This window comes from Prinia subflava, chromosome 1, assembly GCF_021018805.1.
Source record: "Prinia subflava isolate CZ2003 ecotype Zambia chromosome 1, Cam_Psub_1.2, whole genome shotgun sequence".
In the NCBI taxonomy this organism is placed as follows: domain Eukaryota; kingdom Metazoa; phylum Chordata; class Aves; order Passeriformes; family Cisticolidae; genus Prinia; species Prinia subflava.
This window is the reverse complement of record NC_086247.1, coordinates 25,072,448-25,092,803: the sequence shown is the minus strand read 5'-3', so window position 1 is coordinate 25,092,803 and position 20,356 is coordinate 25,072,448. Positions and strand designations below refer to the sequence as shown.

Genomic DNA, 20,356 nt, shown 5'->3' with positions numbered 1-20,356 from the left:
GTGTCCAGTTGAACTCTGTTATGGTTCTCCCATGCAAACCATAATGATGTAAGCTGAATATGAAAACTAACATGTTAATGAGTCAATGTGGGACAGTGTTTCACACTTTACAACTTTCCAGTGGAGGAGTAAGGCACTTAGGCTGCTGTGCACAGAATATTTTATTTCTAATGGCTATAAAAAAATTCTTCCATGTTACTCATATGTTAATACAGACCTGTCTAACAGACTGCTAGAAATGTGAATTCAGCTTCTGGATGACCTCTGACTCCCTTGGGGCCTCCTGTCCAGGTGCACTCTGGTGCACATTCATTGTATGACCAGATGAGCTGCGTGGATCCATCCCTGTGCCTTGGGGTGCCTGAGCACCATGGACAGAGACTGAGAAACCCAGGAAATGTTGATCCTTGAAGGAGGAAATGACAGCACATATTATCTTCCAGATCAGAAAACCATTAATGTTCAGATCTTGGCCCTTGATTTACCAAAATGGATGCCTGTTTCATGGATTTCAGAAAGTCCAGCTCATCTGGATTAAGGCCTGTAATCACTCATGACAGGTTTTTGTTACTCCACAGCATTGATGCTTCTCAAAAGATTACCTCATTGTTACCTGCATGCCACAAACTTCTCAAGGTTTCATTCTCTGTTTATTCTTACTGAAATACAGAGAAATTTGCCTATAATCCACTTTCAAAATGCTTCTTTGATTCTGGAGGTGGTTAAATTCTTCAGGTAATATGGCTGACTAATGGATAATAACTCATAGAACTCACTGTGAAACACTTTATAAAACCTTTGTGGTGTTCAGATATTGTGTCAAATTCATCCTAAAGGAGTCTTAATGTTTCACCTCAGATTGTCTGTCAAGACTGATAGCTTTTTTTGAGGAGTTCTATTAAAAGGAAAGAAAGCACTAGACATTTTTTCATGTTCTGTTCTGTATGTATCTAAACTCTATTGCATCCAGAAGGGTCAAGCTGTCCTGTGTAGTGAAATCATGAGCAGGTGATGCCATCCACTTGTGTCTTGTACCATAATACTTGCATATTTTCCTTTTGAACATTAAGATACAAATGTCAGTACCTGGACACCTGTAAAGTGGCAGAATAGAACAGTATTTTCTCAAGTCTACCTTTGATGTGGTTGTCAGAGGGTACATTGGGAGAGCTGCATTTCAGAATCTGTGAAATACTGTGAATTCAGGTACTGTGGCTAACACAGCTGAGGTGCTTAACTCTCACCAGGCTGAGGGAGACAGCTGCATGGGAAGGAACTGTACTGAAGGATCCTTCAAAAAAGAAGGAGCTTGATAAATCAACATTGTGTGGTCTATGAAAGATTTATGGTTCATTTTTGAATATCTGTCTTTCCATTTTGTCTTTATATTCTTCATCTGCCTCAGGCTTTGAATGACAGAAGAACCAAGGAATGATTTTAAGCTCTTGGTACTTTGTCACTAAGTAAGTAAGACAGGAGGTACAATCCACTTGTGTAGCCCCAGCAAATGGGGCCATTAAGTAACAGAGGTCTTGCAAGCATGAGGTAAAGGTGCATTGAGAGAACTGACACTGAGCTGCCCAGTTTTTGGAGGTTAACGATATTATTTCCAAAGGATCATTTTGTGTTAAGAGCTTTTACAAAGCCATTGCCAAAGAACCCTCCAGAACTGTAAGTTTGTGTAGGAAAACTGTTATGAAATATAATACTGATTTTTCCTGTGGTAGAAAAGAAAATATTGTTTTTTTCTTCAATAAAAGTTAGCTATTCTGGAGTTAGAAATTAAAGCCTAGGATATAAGTAATTGGTTGTCTGATTTGTTATTTCTCCAAGAAACACTGATAGTAGACTGATTAAATATGTGTCAATTCTACATTTTAGAGCATTCTCAGAAAATACCTTTCTTACTACGTAATAGAGCTTTGTGAACAAAAGGAGAAGCTGGGTGTTTCTGAAGAGTCAGAGTGCCCACAACTGCAGATAGCATTTTTGAGTGGGATAAGATGAACTAGCGTCATTTAGGGTTCCATAAACCTGGGGTCTCACCATCTTAGTATAGCCACACCTAAGAGTAAAGGGTCACAATTACAGAAAGTTACTTGAATATATACTTTATCAGAACAACTTTAAAAATGTATAGCTTTTTACAGTAAACACTAAATGATTCTCATGTTGCTATTTCTCTAATTATAGGCTTAACAATTTTCCTACTTAATTTCTGCTTTGCACCCAGTATTTCCAAAAGACATGGTAGAGTTTTCCTCAGAACTCATATATGTATCATGAGCATATTTCCAGATGCAGAAAATACTTAAATAGTTGACTATACTCTGGTGATTCATAGACCTTCCTATGGAAAATATATTTTTATTGCTGTAGTTTTGGCACTAATCTAATTAGCAGAAACTTCCAACTTAGACTGAAGCCTTTCTCATGTGGTAGGAGATGGCCAAGCTTGTTATTTTGCAGTTACTTGCATTTGACACCAAGCAACAGTGTTGAACATCTCTTGCTTTTCAGCTGGTGTGCCAGAGGATTGTTAAGCACCTGGTGCTAGTCACAGGTCTTGGTTTTCAGTGAAAATGTTTCCCACAATGTTATCTTATGATAAGGAGGTAGTTAAAACAAACAATATTAACGTACTGCATCCGAACTTGCTGTTCAATATTTGTTTGCATTTCTTTGCATGGAATTTATATTATGAAAGCCTTAATGTCACTGCCATGGGGGCTTCTCCATATTGCCAGTGAAGATTATGTGAGATCCTTACTTTATGATCTATTGCTTTTAAGTATTACTGTTTGGAAAAAAAAAAAAAAAGTTTCCTGTCTTTCGACAGGAAAGTTCTTGAGCAAACAGAATGCACTGCAGTGAAGTTGAATGCAAAAATTAATGAAATAAGTTGAAATATGCTGCTGATTGCATCTTGAAAAGCATTTGAGCCTTTAGAACATTTTATGCCTAATCAGAAAGCCTGAAGTCTTTACTGATTCTATTTTATAATGCCTCTCTGTTCTTACACACTTCAGTAAGCGACATGCTTCAGTAATGGGAGTAAAACCCTAACAAACAGAGCCAGGACTCGGGTCAAAGGCTGGTAATTTTAGCTCTGTCCTGATTGCTATGACCACACCATGAAAAAAAATGACAGACTGCTTCTAGAAACTTAATACAAAAGAATGTGAAAGGTCTAGGCATGAAATGGAGAAAAACAAGTGCTGAATTTAAGTTCAGATTATCAGCCTGTAAACAAGGGATGTTTATCAGCAGCAGATCATCTGGATTTATAACCATAACCAGGATTAACAGGCTCTTCCCAAAAACCTTCTAAAGTACATATCTGGCTCAGCATTCAGTACTGAAGCTTGAGTATTTCCCTTACGCTTGTCCACATAGACAGGTCACCTCATTTCAATTATGTTGTTATAGTTAAAATGAGACTGAAGTGATACTGATTTTTCTGAATACTTTACTTTTTGGAGAGTAAAATAAATTAGCCTAGCACAAGGCTTTATTGCAAGCCTGGGATATCTGTGTGAGTAGTATTTGACTGGTGAATTAATTCCAAATTTTTTGTTTCCTTTTAGTTTTGTTCATAGAATGATTATAATGGAAGAGCTTTCCAGTGTTAAACAAGCTTTAAAAACTTATTTCTCCTATTGTCTATTTTCCCTCCCCTCCATGCTCTATTTTGTCTGGATAGGGTGATGCAGTTCTCTCCTGTGATGTTTTTATTCTCCTCAGGCACACCCTTTTGTGTTGCTCTTGGGTCAGAATCTTCTTTTACCTCTATTGATCATGTGAACATGGACATTGCACTACAATTCAAAGAGCTTTCTTGTTTATGATAATGCTGTGCTAAGAGAAAAATGCAGAAGTGACTATCCCTAGATGCACTGATTACAAGGCTGAAGAGCAACCAAGTCCATTTCTGTTTAAAAGAAGTTTAAAATGAAACACATTTTAAAATATCTCTTCTCCTAGTCATAATTGAAAGTGCTACTTTGCTGAGAACAGTGTGGATGAAAATGATCCATGTAGGATCCATCTCAGCAAAATCTTCACCCTGAGGTTTTTCTACGAACAGATGAACTGCTTCAGTGATAACTTGACACTTCTGGTCTTTTCTCATTTTCTTGCCTCCACCCCCCCCCCCCCCCCCCCCCCGATGTGCACTTTGTTACAGACTCAAATGAAAATTTAAGGAGATTTTGAATAAAAATGTTCAGAAATGCCTCTGAAAGCCCATAAACAAAGACACTCTTTGGCACTCTCCATTTTATCAAAGCCCCATAACACCAACATTTCAGGTAGTGAATGCTGTCTGGAGCAGTTAGAAAAGCTTGGTGAGAAAAATTATTCCTACAGGATTAGTTTGTTTGGGGGTTTCAAATGTCCACAGAAGGCAACTCCATTCCACAGATCTGAATCACCTCTGTCACAAACCACTTGTGGTCATTTTCCCAGTGCACACACATCTGCTCTGGGCTTGTGAATACATTCAGGTTGAAGATGGATTTCAGAAAGGCATCTTGTGTGTGTTACACAGACTAGTCCTTTCTTCCAGACTGCATGATGAGGTGTTCACCAAAATTTACAGAGCAACTGTGCGAGGCAAGTTCTCCTGCTCTTAGTTCCCAGTGGTAGGAGCTGTGAAATGGTTGCAGAGCCTGGTGATCTGAAGCACACTCTGGGCAGTCTCCTCCTGATGAAGGAGCCAATGCAGTCTGACTTGCTATCCTAGGTATCTCAAGTTGAAAAGCAATCAAATCTGCTGCTTTGCAGGAATGTCTCTGTTGAAAGATGCGTTCCTTTCCAAGATTTTCTAAGAAAAGGATGCTGTCCTCTATAGCTAAGCAATGAAGGTAATTAGTGAGTCAATAAAGTGAACCTGAACCAATTCCATTCATTCTCCATCTCAGCATGAAAGTCAAATACTTTCTGTTTCTGAATTGACAGTTTTACATGATTAAAGAAATGTTAGTATCTAAAGGCTTAAAACCCCCAGGCACCTAAAGAGGATGAACTCCGGAATATTTTTTTGTTTAAGAAATTAGAAGAAAGCAGACTGAAGGGGCTCCAGCCAAACCAAAATTACAAGTTTTGAAATATTTTTAAGAAATAACCATCCCACTGCCTGGAGACCTGGCAGTCTCAAACCCACGTTTGTGAGGGTGAGGGTGAAACAATGCTGCCTCCTCCTGAGGCCTGGCTGTTAAAAGGGGCTTGGAACCACTGATGGAGACCACTTGGAAACATGGTAGGATATGTGGGTTTTGATGATGAAATGAAAAACCTTCCACAGTTATTTCTGATCCTTATTGTAGTTCACTTAGACTCTAGGTTTTAATAAAAGAAGTTGAGTTTTTTCCTGCTCTTAATAAAATTGTAGACATTTCCTAAACAAACAAACAAACAAACACCCCACCCCATCCCACCCCCTCCCCCCCCCCCCCCCAAAAAAAGGGCGAAGAGAACAGTTTTCTCTTCATACAGTGAAGTAATTCTTTTTAACTTTCTATAGGGCTGGCCTTTGCTGTTCTGTCTTCAGTCCATCCTGTTTTTGGTTTATATGGATCTTTTTTCCCTGTCATTATTTATGCCATATTTGGAATGGGACGTCATGTTGCAACAGGTAAGTAAGTGTCTGTTTGCTAAAGTCATTTTCAAAAATAAGGAGCTGGATACTGAAATTTATTTTTGTTTAAAGGTCAACGGAAGGAAAATTATCTATGATTAAACAGAAATTAGATGTTTTTGTGCTTCTCTTTACAACTATTTTTTGTCAATTAAAGTACTTTAAAGAGCCTCATTAAGAAAATATTGGAGTTACTCCTGCCATTATAATTTAATATTGCATTGACACTTCCTTTGTAAATGTAATTTAGTAAGAGGTTTTTTATTTTAACTCTTCTTTAGAAATGTGCTTCGGGCTAAGCGTTTAACAAAGCCCTCTGCCAACAAGATGTATGTAAATGGAAATGAAAAAGGTTTGACTGCCTCTTGATCTATAGAAAACACACATTACTTCTCACCTTTCTAAAACACAAATCCTGCATTGCTCAGGAAAAGAAAAACAAAAATGACCTTTTGATCCCATTACCTGCTTTTGTATTAAAGCTAGAGACTCTCCCAGTGAGGACCCTTGTCTTCTTGCAGAGTGGTTGGGTAGACAGTGAAAAGTGCTGCCTGGCTACTCTGCTGGTAGTCATGAGTTACTTGTCATGTTTATCTCGGCAGAGCTGCAGCAGCTGAAGAATTGAATGGCTTTGTGCTCCTAATAGGTTGATGAATGCTCTGTTTCTGAGCCCAAAGGAATCAAATTATAGGGGGCTCCTAATAGGTTGATGAATGCTCTGTTTCTGAGCCCAAAGGAATCAAATCATAGAGGGCAGCTGGAAATAATACTCATTAGATTCAACCACAAATTCTTTGCTGGGCAGAAGTGGGCACTTGATGGCCCCTGAAGTCTGCAAGAAGGAAGAGATAGGCCCAGCAGCAGCACACAGCATGTCTGGGTAAAGGGAAGCAGCCCCTGTGGCTGAAGATTCAAGCAGGGAGGAGGCCTCTCTTCCTTGAAGAGGAGAAAATCTCCTCAAAGGAGAAAAGATGGTTCTGGGTAATCACACTCAAAAGTGAACTCTGCAGAATCTGATTGCATAAGTGTACGTAATGTTCTACTAAGAAGTTAGCAACACATTTTGAGCACCCTTTTTGATAAAAAAAAATTCAGTTACATTATAAAAAAATTTGAAGCTGCTATAAATTATCTTAGAGAAAAAGGAAAGCTGAAAGTTTGTTGTCCCTAGATATACAGAAAGTATTTGAGCCTTTTGATGTCCAAAAATGATCTGTGGATGTGTTAGTGTTCTAATGTTGTAATGAGTAAGGAACTGTACTCAACTCATGTTAAAAGGGAAGCATTCCAAAAAAACAGAGGAAATTTAGAATCTGGAAAATAAATTTTACTCTCGAATACAGATAGATAAAAACTTTAGCCTATATTAAAAAGCCATTTCAAAACTAAAACATTCAGAAGTGTATTGTCAGAAGTTTCTTGGTGTAAGATTATTAGGATCACAAGAATCCATCTTATGTAGTAAAGTAGATAAATAAACCTCTGGCTGACATAAATTCTAGTAATGAAAACAGATGATAAAATAGGTAAGTACAAGCTGTTAGGTCTGATGTTTTATCCTCAGGAGTGAATACTGTTCAGAGAATGATTTGCTAAGTTCCACAGCTTCATATCTGCAGATCTCTGCATGGTCCTTGGTGTGGAAACTCTTCCCATTCATAATTCTATTTCAAAATTTAATCTCAATCAAAAAAACCAAAAAAAAGGCAACAAAAGAGTTTTCTTGCACACATGGAAAATTTTTAAATTAATACATTTGAGTGGCAAATATTGTTGATTTTTTCAGAAGGAGGGTCTCGTGCACTTGTTTTCCCAACCTCAGTTAAGGCGTTGTGGTGTGTAGCTGAGTGTGTAGGAGCTATACTGTCTGCCTCAAATGTTCCATAATTCCAGAATTTTCTGTAAGATCTGTGATGCTCTCCATATGTACACAGGCTGTAAAAATGTCCTTTGTTAGTGAAGGCAGTCACTAACATGACTATATTAATATGAAATGGAAAATCCATCAATGGCCCATCTTCTGTTAACTCTTATTCACTTGAAATGCCTCTTCGTTGAAATAGCTGATCCACTTCAATAGATTTCTCACCTGAGCAATAAACACATACACACATACACTTTTTTCTTGACTTTTGTTAACATGATTGATTTTGAACTATCCTCTGAGACAGCTTTATCTGCCATAACACATATAAGTGTTTGATTTAAGATAGAACTTCATGTAAGCTGTTTTCAAATTTAATTTTATGCCAACATCTCACAGCCATAGAATGGCCAGGTTTGGAAGGAACCTTAAAGATCTTCTAGTTCCAACCCCTCTGCCATGGTCAGGGACACCTTCCACTAGGTCAAGTTGCTCACAGCCCCATCCAACCTGGCCTTGAACACTTTTAGGGATCGGGCAAAAAAGATATGTATAATCAGACCCTGTTGGAGAGGAGTTAATGTGACTTCTGTAAAGGGAAATCCAACCTCATTACCTTCTAGACTACTGTATGAATGTCAACAAGTGCATGGAGAAGGGATATATTTTAAATATAAGATATCAGAATGGTCAAACAGCTACTGATAAGGTTCTACACCAAAGGTTACAAAAGAAACTAAGTTGTCCTTGTGATAGAAGAAAAGTCCTTTTATTAATTATTAACACGTTGAAAGATATGAAGCAAAAGGCTGGACCTTATGGTGATTTTTCAGGTTGGTTGCATCCCTGGTGGATTCCTGAGGAATTCATGCTGTGAGATTTACTCTGTGAAGGCCAAGGAGAGGACAGGACTGTGTTCATCATGTCCTGCAGCAGTGGAAAAAAGGCAATTTCAGAGAGAAATTGTTTTAAAAGATTTTTAAAGTATAGATTTAAAATATCAGTACAGCATATGCTGACCTTCCACAACCTGCTCTCAGAAGACATTGTGGAAGGAGAAATTACAAGCAGGTTCAGACAAACCTTTGACAAATTAATGAATGCTAGTCCACAAGCAAAATCAAGCAAAAAATGGCCATCTAAGGAAGTACGTCTCTAACACAATAGCTATGGATGCTGGCATTAAGGGCAACAGCTCACAGAAAGGCCAGGTTTGTGTGCTTTCCCTGGGTAACACCTCCGACTATCACAGCTGGAGGCAGAGTACTGGGCAAGGTGGGCCATTGATCTGACACAGCAAGATATTTATGCTGGAATAGCTCTGCATGTTTGTGTCTTTTAATGTTGAATTGTCACCCTCATTTACCTTCATGTCATTAAATGTGTGTCTTGTTTGGAAAGACAGGTCTCTGTCAGGGGAAGCTGGAGTTTCCCTCGGAATGGAGAATGTAAAACCCCCTCCTTCCAAATTATTACAATTTTGCAATTAGGAGCCTTCAGGCAAAAATATGAGAATAGGAGTAACAGTTCTTTACTAGGAATATTAAAAAATGCAAATGCAGTAATACAAAAAAATGAGCAAGCAAACCAACAAAAGTCCTAACGAACCCTGACGGAGTCAGGAATACAACCTGACACCCTCTTGGCCAGGGTGCTGGAAGCAGTCCAAGTAAATCCTCCTGGGGTGACAGATGTGGTTCTGTTGGAGTAGAGAGGATCCTGTAGACAGGTTCAGTGGCAGTGAGATGAGTCCAGTTTTACTCTGAGATTCCAGTAGAAAAGAGGATGTCTGGGGTCCCTGTGTCCCCATTTTTATATGGGTAGGGAATGGTTGGCTCCTCCCCACAGGGTGGTGCATCTCACAGTGAAATGATGTAATGTGTTGTGTCATTAATGGGCCTTAATGGCCCATTAACAGAAGAAATCACCCAGAGGGGGAGACGAAGTCCATGAAAGAGATAAGAAACACTGCCCCAGATGGTCTGTTATCAGAAGGCATAGGCCCTCTTCCCCCCCTAGAGTTACAAAAGATAAAGAACAATATCTCCCAAACGGTTTCAACAGATGAAAACAGAATACACATTTTTGGGTTACATTTTTCAACCCAAGACAATGTGCTTTACCTCTCTCAGCAAATAAATGTTTTTTGTCATAATTTGCCTTCATTTATTAGAGTACTAGGTACTATTTAATGGGCTAGGTACTATATATATAGTGTGAATTAATTGCCCCAGAAATCTGAATGGTGAACACTTGGGATTCTCAGACAAATAGCTGCTTGCTCACATCCAGTGTGAGTTAAAAGCATTTCTGATAACTTGAAATCATTGTAAATTGTTGTATTTGAATCTCTTTTGTAAACCTGTCTTAACGAATATGCTAAAAAAGGATTTACATTTAATTTGCCTGTATAAATGGTATTTTATGGGAAGAAACGTGTGTTACATAGAAAAATTATTTTAAAAATTGTTCTTATAATGACAGGAATGTACAAAATGGCACTTTTACTCCTAATGGCTGTTTTGAAAAAGAGACCACGAGTGATGAGTACAGACAGATATACAATTATTGGTGATTAATGTGTGGCTTTTTTTACAGGAACTTTTGCTTTAACTTCCTTAATATCTGCCAATGCAGTTGAGCGTCTTGTTCCTTCAGTCAGAACTAATTTCACTGCAAACAATAATTCAGGAATTTTGGGTTTGTCAGAATTTGAAATGCAGAGGATTGGAGTTGCAGCAGCAGTTTCATTTCTAGGAGGAATCATTCAGGTTGGTGGTAATCACATTTTCTGTATGCTACTGATGTACTGCCTTTGTGGCAGCTACAACATTTGTAATAGTTTTTATACTTCTCTGAGAAAAACTAATGACAACATCTGCTTCAATGGTAATAAATGATGAAACTAATGTGCTTTAAGAATTTGCTACTCCTTTGTTGAGATGTAGTAATTATCTGTATACATTCTCCCAGTGTTTTACAATATGAAGCAAAGCCACATTCAGTCAGCTCTACCATAACACTCACTTGAAGTTGGTGTCCCCTTTCCTTCAGAAACAAACATGAATCAGCTCCTGGTAAGCACTGACATATTCCTGAGGCTTTCTGTTTCCCTTGGCTCGAAAAGCAATATGATACAATATCCAATGATTAAAAACAGTAGGGAAAACTTTAAATTCTCTTTAGAGTTCACACACCCATCTTTAAAGTGAAATAGTAAAACAGATGTCTTCAAATGATTCTTTAAAGTTTATTTAAATGATCAGGGGTCTTTTAAATTTCTTCTCTCTCTCTTTTTTTTTTTTTTAAATTCTGGCTAAAAGGGCCAAGGTTCTTTATCCATTGCCAATTGCTTAGGTCTTCAATGAAGGCTTCCCTCTTTCCTTGTAAATATTAAAATAGAAGTAATGTTCCAGCATGTGACATTGCAACACTTCCTAGGTACCAGGCCTTCTGAAAGAAACCCAGACCCCTCCATCTGGTGTTTTGGATCCCTCTCCCATGCAGAGGATGAGCAAAGGAGCCCAGAATGAGATCTTCAGGCAGGAAGACGTGCTTGGCAGGAACTGTGGTATATACTTATATTAGTCAGTAGGAAATATCAAGAAGCATTGTTATTTCTGTTGCATTTTTATAATTCTTTTATTGGTTTATGATGAGGATTCTTTTACTGGATTATGACTTGGGGTAGAAGCATGAGGGACAGGCTACAGACAACACAGCAGAGCTGATGCAGATTATACCTGGCTGTGCCTGCATGTGCTGTCCCAGTGCAGCAGCATGTGCAGCACAGCACTGCATCTTATGCAGGGTGCTTGCAAGAGCAGAGCATGAATGGAAGGAATCCTGTGCTCATAGGTTCCTAGTAAATCTCCTACGTCATCCCCTGAGAGGCCAAAATGCCTCACGTGGGAAGCTGGTGCCTACATTCATTTGCTGTAACTTCGAAATCCAGTGCAGAAATTATTGTGCTTGGTGGCTATAGAATCCCATTAGATGTGTAAGTCCTCTAGATTTCATCTTTCATCCTGAAAAGCTCTGCTTTTTCATGCGCCTTCAACTGCATTGGTTGATTTATCTCAGCTATGTCCTGTTTAATCCTGACTGGAATGAGAAGAGCTGGTCAATCCTCTCTGCCTCTTCATAGCAGGTCTGGCAGGGAAGTGCGCCACGTGCATGGGCTCCTCTCCCAGGTCAATAATGTCACTTGCATTAGAATTGTACTAACTAACACAGCTGGTGCTTTTCATGCTGCCACTAGTCCTTTACACAGGTTTAATGGTTGGAGACCAGAGTGCAATGGTCTTTATTTCCTGAAGAAGTGCCTTGAAGTTGTGATACGCAGGTGAAAGTCCGGATCAAGGCTGAGATTAAACTTTGCCGTTTTCCCAGGTGCTGTTAAGTGTGGGAATCCATGCTCCACATTGCAATTCCAGTCTGCTGAGTAAGAGTTGCTACAAACCCCAGATAAGTTGACAGGGCACATCTTGCTCTTAATGGAGATCTAAGTCAGTCACCACCTTCTATTTATCAGATGAGATTAGAAATTAACTACCACCCTGGAGGTAATGTATGTTCTGGGACACGAAGAATTGTGTGATGCATTGTAAGGCAACAGCTTTTCATCGAAGATGTCCTGAAATACAAAAAGAAGATGTATCTTCCATGTAGCTGGTATTTGGGATGGTGCTGCTCTGGGAAGGAGCAGACCTGGGTTATATTATCAACTATAAGACTTTAATTCTTCTGAAGAACAGTCAAAGTGCAGTTTTCTAATCTGCCACTAATTGCACAAAAGCAACAGATGCTGTGACTAATCGATACTTTGGGCAGCCTCCAGAAGAAAGATGATAAGTCCTTGCCAAAACAGCTGTTTCCTTCTTGGGAAGAGTGGTTAAAGAGCTGAACACCCTTGGCCTAAACAGCAAATTGATGCAATTTTTTCAGTAGCTTGGCTAAGTACTCTAATCAGCAAATAATGTTAAGATAAAAGGGAAAACATACAAAATAGTGAGTAAGGGAACGAAGGCGGGGAAGGAGATGTTTTTGAGATGAACTGCTGTTGGCTAGTTTGTGTTTAGTGTAGAGCATAACCACACATTTGTGTGTGAGGCAAACTCTGAGCAGGCTCTGTGAATTTTAGGGCCATACAGACATGAAATAAATTAGAACTGTTTTCTGATCATAAGACAGAGATTGGTAGAGCTTACCACAATTGAAGTTTGAGGGTTAGCTGCTTAGGTTTTTCTTAAAGTAATACAATTCAGAGTCCTAAACTACTTCTGAAATCTTATGTTTGAAGAAATGTTCATAAAAGAGGAAAGATATTTAGTTATATTAAGAGGCATTCTGATGAAGATAAAATAGTATTAAAATAGAAAATAAGTAAACATAAAATAAAAACTGTAACTACCAAAACCATTTAATATAATGCATTCATTATTTCATTTTAAAAAGCAGAATGGAAGGCATAATGAAGATTTATTTTTATGTTTGTGTAGCTGCTACTCTATAAAGATAAACAGGACATGGAAAACAAATCAAATTAATAGAATTCTTCCCTGATGTATCTCTAAAATAATCTCAGCATACTAAACTGAAATTGAAGATTAAGATTTGCTGAATAAATAGAGGAAAGTTCCTTGCAGATCAAACCAAGAAAAAAAATACCCTAGGAAAAAGCCTTAATTCTCTTAAGACCACAGTGTTACAGACTTCAGTTGTGCTATTCTGCCATAAAGGAGAAATAGCTGCTTATTGCTTTCCAGTCTTGTAACATTTTTATTTGTAAGTTTTTCATCTACTGTGTTTTAAAAACGAACATATAATTAGTTGCTGATATACAGTCTTGGAAATAAAAATGTTTCTGGCTTTCATGAGAACAAATTTATAGTCTATCATCAATTTGCTTAATAATAAAGGAGCACATTTGAATAAGAAGGGTGTTTTTGTAAGGCAATTTCTTGTCCAAATCTTTATTACTGTGTGGGAAAAATGATGCTACACTAGTTTGTTACACATAGCTCTGCATGAGGTAAAAACATGAGTCCATTATACAGTGATAATCAGGAAAAAAGTTCATTTTTCTTTTACAATGGAAATACCATATTGCAGAATATGAGGAAATACCTCATATTCTGTATTTTGAAAACTACAAGTAGACTGGGTGGGAGTTCTGGTTCCCACAATTATGGTAGAGCATACTATGTATTAGCACCATAGAAAGGCCATAGGAAAGACTTTTTCAGGTCCTGGAATGAGGACTCTGCACACCATCAGAAGCTACCAGACACTCTCAAGACACCCAGAATGAACATAAGTGCTGCAGCTCAGGAGACCAAAAGCTAGTGGTCTACCAGTTAGACGTCTATTGAAACAGGCCATGGAGTTTTAAATTGGCAACTCAGCTGAGTTGAACTGTGTCTGACTGCTGTCTCCAGAGGGTCCATGTCGCGGCGGTGTCTGCTGTTCCCCGTCTGCCTAGCCTGGCTTGCTCTACACCGCCGGCAACACAGACTTTGGGAGGCGAGCTGACAGTATTGTGAAGTCAGCCCTGCCCCTGTGGGTTCTTGGCCTCGAGAGGCAGTGCAGACCCGATGGCTTGCCACAACAGAGAAGGAGGAGACAGAGAGGCTCTCTCGGGAGGAACACACAGTGAGGTTTATTGCCACCCTGGGTTCTCCCCGGAGAGAGACCCAGAGCCAGGGATGCACAGGGGTTTTAAGGGACAGAGCATGGGAGGAGCAATGGGGGTGGCTAGACGCAGCTAGCCAATCCAAGTTAGTAACCAGGACAGAAAAGGGGCAGGGACATGCAGTAAAGCCAATCAGGGAGGAAGGGGAGGAGAACATTTCTGGCGGGAAGGCTGAGGGACACTTAACAGCAAAAGCTAAAAATAGCTTAGGGTGCAGGGACTGTGAGGGAAGGCTTGCATAACAATTAGGGGGGAAGGGGTACATGAAACTGAACCATACAGAGAACTTATAGAGAAATAAATCATGAATCCCAACATCTCCCCCTTTTTTAGTTTTTAAAGTTCATTGCACTGCTGGCAATCACAGTCCGCGCAAATGCTTTGGCCCGCAGCATAATCTTCCTCTTCATCGACTTGAAGGTTCATTGATGTGGAGGCCATAGCGATGCGCACAGAGGGAGTGTCCGAACTGGAAGACAGCTTCAAAAGCATACGCTTAAGAATGCCGAATAAAATGAGGGCAACTAAAATGACAAAGAAAATCATTAGGACAGATTTAAGAATCGAACCAACCCAGCCAGAAATGCCCCAACCTTGGAATAGGTTGGAGAGCCAGTCATCTGTCTCTTGCTGGATCTTGCCCACTTGCTCTTGCATTTGCTGGATTAGAGATCTTGTGCTTACTGCCCGCGTCGAGAGATTAAAACAACATAGACCCTCAAACTCCTCGCACGTATGACCGTGCAAGAGGAGGAGGTAGTCTATGGCCGCCCGATTTTGTAGGGTGGCTTGTCTAGTTATTTCCTCGTCTCGTAGGAGGTTTGATAGGGCCTGGGATGTAAGATTTGCTTGTTTAGCAACCCAACACTCCAAGTGTCCGAGTTCGCCCAGGGCCTTGGCAATGGAGACCCATGGCGCGAAGATTGTGACTGCGATTCCTTTGGACTTCGACCAATGAATAATTTCTGTGTCGCAGTCAGGGTCCAAATCTTTAACAGCACGCTTTTGGCGTCCGAGATTTTGTGCACCATTTTCCTTTTCCTTCAGATTCATAATTTGTGTCTTGTTGGGTGTAAACAGCCCCAGTTTTCCCAAGGTGCACGGACCTCCTAGAAGGCGAGAGGGGATGCCTGCCCAGGCCCGATCGCCACAGATGAGGAACATTCCAGCAGGCAGCTCGCGTGGCTGACTCATGGAAGATATCGGGGTTGATATCTTGGCGAGCCTTTCGCACCAAGATTCCTCCTGGTGAGCGGTGCCAGACAGCACAACCCTGCTGGAGGGGAGAGAGGAAGACACCGGCGGGTGGTCGAACCTAACACAAACCTGAGCCTTGGAGGAGCCCAAGAGCTCAAGCTCGGGAGGCTCGGCCGGCAGGACCTTAAGGTCGCTCAGAAACCTCTTCCACCCCACCAGCGGATTGGCGTCTAGGTCGCCGCTTTTGGTCACCACGGAATGCGTCCCATCCGCTTGGCGATATGATTGATTGATGGCCTGGAAGAGTGCTCTAGGCATCTCGGCAGCGGTGAAAGGGATCCCCACTAGACATGTCGACATCGGGTCAGAAGCACTGGCCTGGTTGAGGCAGATATGATCCTGCCCCATGGCCTTTGCAAGAGTTGCCCAAACATTGGACTTGGGCTGTGGGACGATCCAGCCGTGTCCGGTGTTCACGACACAGGCGAGCAGGAAGAGGAGATGGAGGCTCCTCCTGGGGCAATTTGCCACGCAGATGACCAACCTGCGGGTTCCTCTCCTGATGGCTTTGACTGCAAGGGGAATAACTGCAATGATAAATAAAACGATCAGGCACCATCGGACCAAAGGTTGCGCCCAGCCCGGCACCCCCCAGCGCCCGAGGACGTCGTCCACCCAGTTGCTCATCGTCGTCGGTAGCTCCCGCAATGCGATCCACGCTTTACCAACGGCGATGAGGCACAGCGCCACGAGGGTGGTCAGGAGGCTTCGCATCCTGAGGCCGAAGGTGATGACCTGAAATAAAACTGTGGAGGAAGGTTACTAACTTGGATTAAACAGAAAATTAGGAAGGATGGGTTCACCAGGGTAGGAACAGCGCGAGGGGATCTCCCGGATCTCCTCCAGGGGGTCAGCAGACGACACTTTGCGCTTGCGGCGCAAAGCTGCAGATTCAACCTGCGGAGCTTCTTGAAGCTGCCCCGCGTCTTCCACCGGACCCTGCTCTTTCTTCCGCGACCTGGCTGTGAAAGGCTTGACCCACTTGGAGGGAACCCATCTGGCCCCAGAGGGCGTGAGAACGCAGGCGTACCCGCGCCCCCACGTCATGAGATCATAGGGTCCCTCCACCTGACCTGTCTCTGGTGACTTTACCATCACCGGAGGCTTCTTCCCAGGCTGGTATTCCTCATGCATATTAAAATGCTTCACAACCGGCGGATTAAAATTTTCAAAGGTACAATTTAGGAAATTGAGAGTGTAAAGTGCTCTAGCCAATCGGATTACTGGAGTTTCGGTTTTGAGCATCCTCGTCTGTTGGTCAAGGACTCTTTTGAGATTTTGGTGAGTCCTCTCCACAATTGCCTGCCCTGTGGGAGAGTGGGGGATGCCTGTTTTGTGTTCCACTCCCCACTGCTGGAGGAAAGCTGCAAATTCCTTGGAGGCGTAGGCTGGGCCATTATCAGTTTTGAGGCCCTTAGGAATGCCCATAAAAGAGAAAGCCTGGATCAGATGACTGATCGCGTGGGCCGCTCTCTCTCCTGCGTGGGCGGACGCATACACAAGGCCAGAGAAGGTGTCCACGGAGACATGGACGAATTTCAGCTTTCCGAATGCCGCCACATGGGTGACATCCGTTTGCCAAAGCTCACAGGCACTCAATCCACGAGGGTTAACCCCAGCATGGAGAGTGGGGACTGAATGGGATGAGCAGGATGGACACGACGCCACAATCGCCCTAGCCTGTTGGCGGGAGAGGTGAAACCGCCTCACCAGACTCGGAGCGTTCTGGTGGTGGAGCGAATGGCTGATTTGTGCCTGTTTAAAAACCTCGGGCAATGGGGCCACAGCGGCAGGAGCAGCGAGAGCATCCGCCCTCCTGTTCCCCTCCGCGATGAACCCTGGCAAATCGGTGTGCGACCTACAATGCATCACATAAAAAGGATGCTCTCGGTGGGAGACGAGCTTTACCAGCTTCGAGAGCAGCTCGTAAAGAGCTTTGTTGGACACCTCCTGCAAAACAGCCTGATCAGCTCTGGAGACCACCCCCGCGACATAAGCGGAGTCGGTAACTAAATTGAGAGGTACGCGGAACCTTTCGAACACTCTCACGACAGCGGCCAACTCAGCAATTTGAGGGGAACCCTCAACTGTCTTGATATCTGCCTCCCACTGCTGAGTTTTGGGGTCCACCCAAGTCATCACTGACTTGCGCGAACTCCCGGACGCGTCAGTGAAAACTGTGAGAGCCTCGAGCGGTTTCCTGCTCCGTACGCTCCTTATCGCCAATGTGAAGTTAACCTCCGAATTGAATAATTTGTGGGCCGGCCTGTGAATCGAAATTTGGCCCGTAAAGGAATCCAGAGCAAATTGAAGCGCTTCATTCTCCTGAAGCAGGTGCTCCAACATTGGTTTTGTCATCTGGCCCGTTGACAACCCAATTGGCATGTGAATGCATTGGAAATCGCATCCGGCCAATTCCCTCATCCGCAATCTCGCTTTGCGGATGAGTTCAGCCATCAGCTCCTGTGGCTGTGTCATCCTCTTGGGTCTGTGATGGCTGAGGAAGACCCACTCTATGATCAAGAGAGGATCGTTCCTGCCTCGACCCTTCTCGCGTGTGTGTGTGCGAGTGTCCCATTGAAAAATCACACCGTGAAGGTGTGGGAGCTTACCCAGGATGACAAACTTGAAGGGAAGCTCTGGGTCACAGCGGTGAGCCTGGCGCGATGTCATGGCGCGCTGAACCTTCTCTAACGCTGTGCACGCCTCCGGGGTAAGGTTCCTGGGAGAACTCAGCTCCTCCCCCCCTTTCAATAAATTGAAAAGAGGAGCAAGGTCCTCCGTAGAGAGACCTAACCAGGGTCTTACCCAATTCAATGCTCCACACAGCGAATGGACATCCGCAAGGGTCCGGACTTTGGTCCGAATCTCCAATTTTTGCGGCACAATGGTCCGCCTGGTGATCTCCAAGCCTAAGTACCTCCAAGGCGGCATCTTCTGGATCTTATCATGTTGCAGCTCGAACCCTGCAGCAACTAACGAAGCCGTTACACGAGCAAGCAGTTGTGAAAGCTCATGATCAGTTGGGGCGCAAATGAGGATGTCATCCATGTAGTGATAGATGACAGCCCCCTCCGATGCTGCACGCACAGGGGTCAGCAAGGAAGCGATGTACTGTTGGCACATCACTGGAGAGTTTTTCATCCCCTGGGGGAGTACAGTCCAGTGGTACCTCTTCCTTGGGGCATCTCGGTTAATGGTAGGAACCGAGAAAGCAAAACGCGGAGCATCGTCAGGATGCAGAGGAATTTGAAAGAAGGCATCTTTAATGTCGACGATGGCCAGATTCCAATCTCGGGGGAGCATGGTTGGGGAAGGCATCCCAGGCTGGAGAGACCCAACGTCGTGGATGACGTTATTAATTTGGCGGAGGTCATGAAGGAGACGCCAACGTTTGCCATCCGCTTTGCGAATGACAAAGACCGGGGAGTTCCACGGTGACGTGGACTCGATGATGTGGCCTTTATCTAATTGCTCCTTCACGAGCTCCTCCAGCGCCTGTAATTTGTCTTTGGAAAGCGGCCATTGATCAACCCAGACTGGTGTATCTGTTGTCCAATTGAGCTTCTGGGTTGGGCGCTGTGCAACAGCCGCTGCCCCAAAGTGTGAGGGGTCGGGAATGTCAATTGTGGCCCCCCACTGGGCCATCATGTCTCTTCCAATCAAGGGATCCTCGTAGTCCAAAACAAAGGGACGTACAGAAGCCAATTGTCCCTTTGGCCCCGTAATTTGCACCATGCTCTGTGAACGTCTTGCCAATTGAATGCCTCCGACACCCTGGACTTGCACAGGCGCGTTTTCCAATGCCCAATGTGACGGCCAATCCTTGATAGGAATGATGGTCACATCCGCCCCTGTGTCAAAAACCAATCCCTTGTCTACCGATTCATTCCCTAGTGTGATGGTGCAAGGGATGACGATCTTTTGCCTAGGAGTGATGGCGTGGACAGAGTTGACCTTGACAGGTGCATCACAGAGTGTGATTGCCTGAGCAATCACTGTCCCTCTAGGCAGGTAGATGGGGGGAGTCGTGCAGCACACCCAGAGACCGATGGCACCAGAAATGTTAGAGAACATAACTGGATAGACCTCAATCTCAGGCGGAGTAAATTTGCAATCACCAACGATGATGAACTTACCAACCCGAAGTGTCTCGGCGTCGGTGTGCGTCGAATCGACGTTGATGAATGACCAGCTGGAATCGGTGAGGTGAAGTCCTTTGGTCAAGTGCAACCTGCAGGAATGATGAAGACAGGTAGTGGGTGAACTGAGTTCAGCCCTAACACAGCCTTGAGGTGGAAGTGTCACGTCCGGTGAAGTGTCGTTTGTAATTTGACCCCCCTGGTTCCCGGCTGATGTAATGCCGGTGAATTGGTCCGCCCGATTGGGGTCTACACGTTGGACGGACCCACGCTCTCCCTCTAGTTTTTTTGATGGTTGCCCCCCCGCTGCAACTTGGGAGTTGCCGGCCTTGGTTTGTTGGGGCACTCATTTGCCCAGTGTCCCGGTTGTTTGCAGACGTGGCAGAACCCGGGTTTTCCACCACGGCTGCTGGTGAAGGATGGCTTGCGGCGAGGCGGCACTGCTGGTTTCTGGGAAGGCGTCCTCGCGTCTGCAACCTTGGGTCTGACAGGGCCTGTGGGTTGCTGAGGTCTGGACATGGGTTGAGACTGCGGCTTCAGCAGATACGGGACTTTGGCGTCGCAGACCTGGAGCATGGCGGCGAGTGTCCTCGGAGGGTCTAAAGGAAGACTTAAGATTGCTTGACGACAAACATCGTTAGCATTGATGAATGCCAGTTCAAGGAGGACATGCTCGCGCGCGGACACCGTTTTGACTTGAATTTCCACAGCCCTCGTCAATTTGTCCAGGAAATCCACATAGGATTCCTGGGGACCCTGCC

At 43.2% G+C, this 20,356-nt stretch overlaps 1 protein-coding gene across 2 annotated transcripts in view; it reads left to right on the top strand.

Annotated features, from left to right (window-relative positions):
- Nucleotides 1-20,356, top strand: part of SLC26A7 (solute carrier family 26 member 7) — an 81,520-nt gene that overhangs the window by 9,927 nt on the left and 51,237 nt on the right. For both annotated transcript variants that reach the window (XM_063391339.1, XM_063391333.1), the window contains exons 3-4: nt 5,525-5,635; nt 10,101-10,273. In XM_063391339.1, the coding sequence (XP_063247409.1) occupies nt 5,525-5,635; nt 10,101-10,273 (284 nt within the window). The remainder of the gene's footprint in view (nt 1-5,524; nt 5,636-10,100; nt 10,274-20,356) is intronic.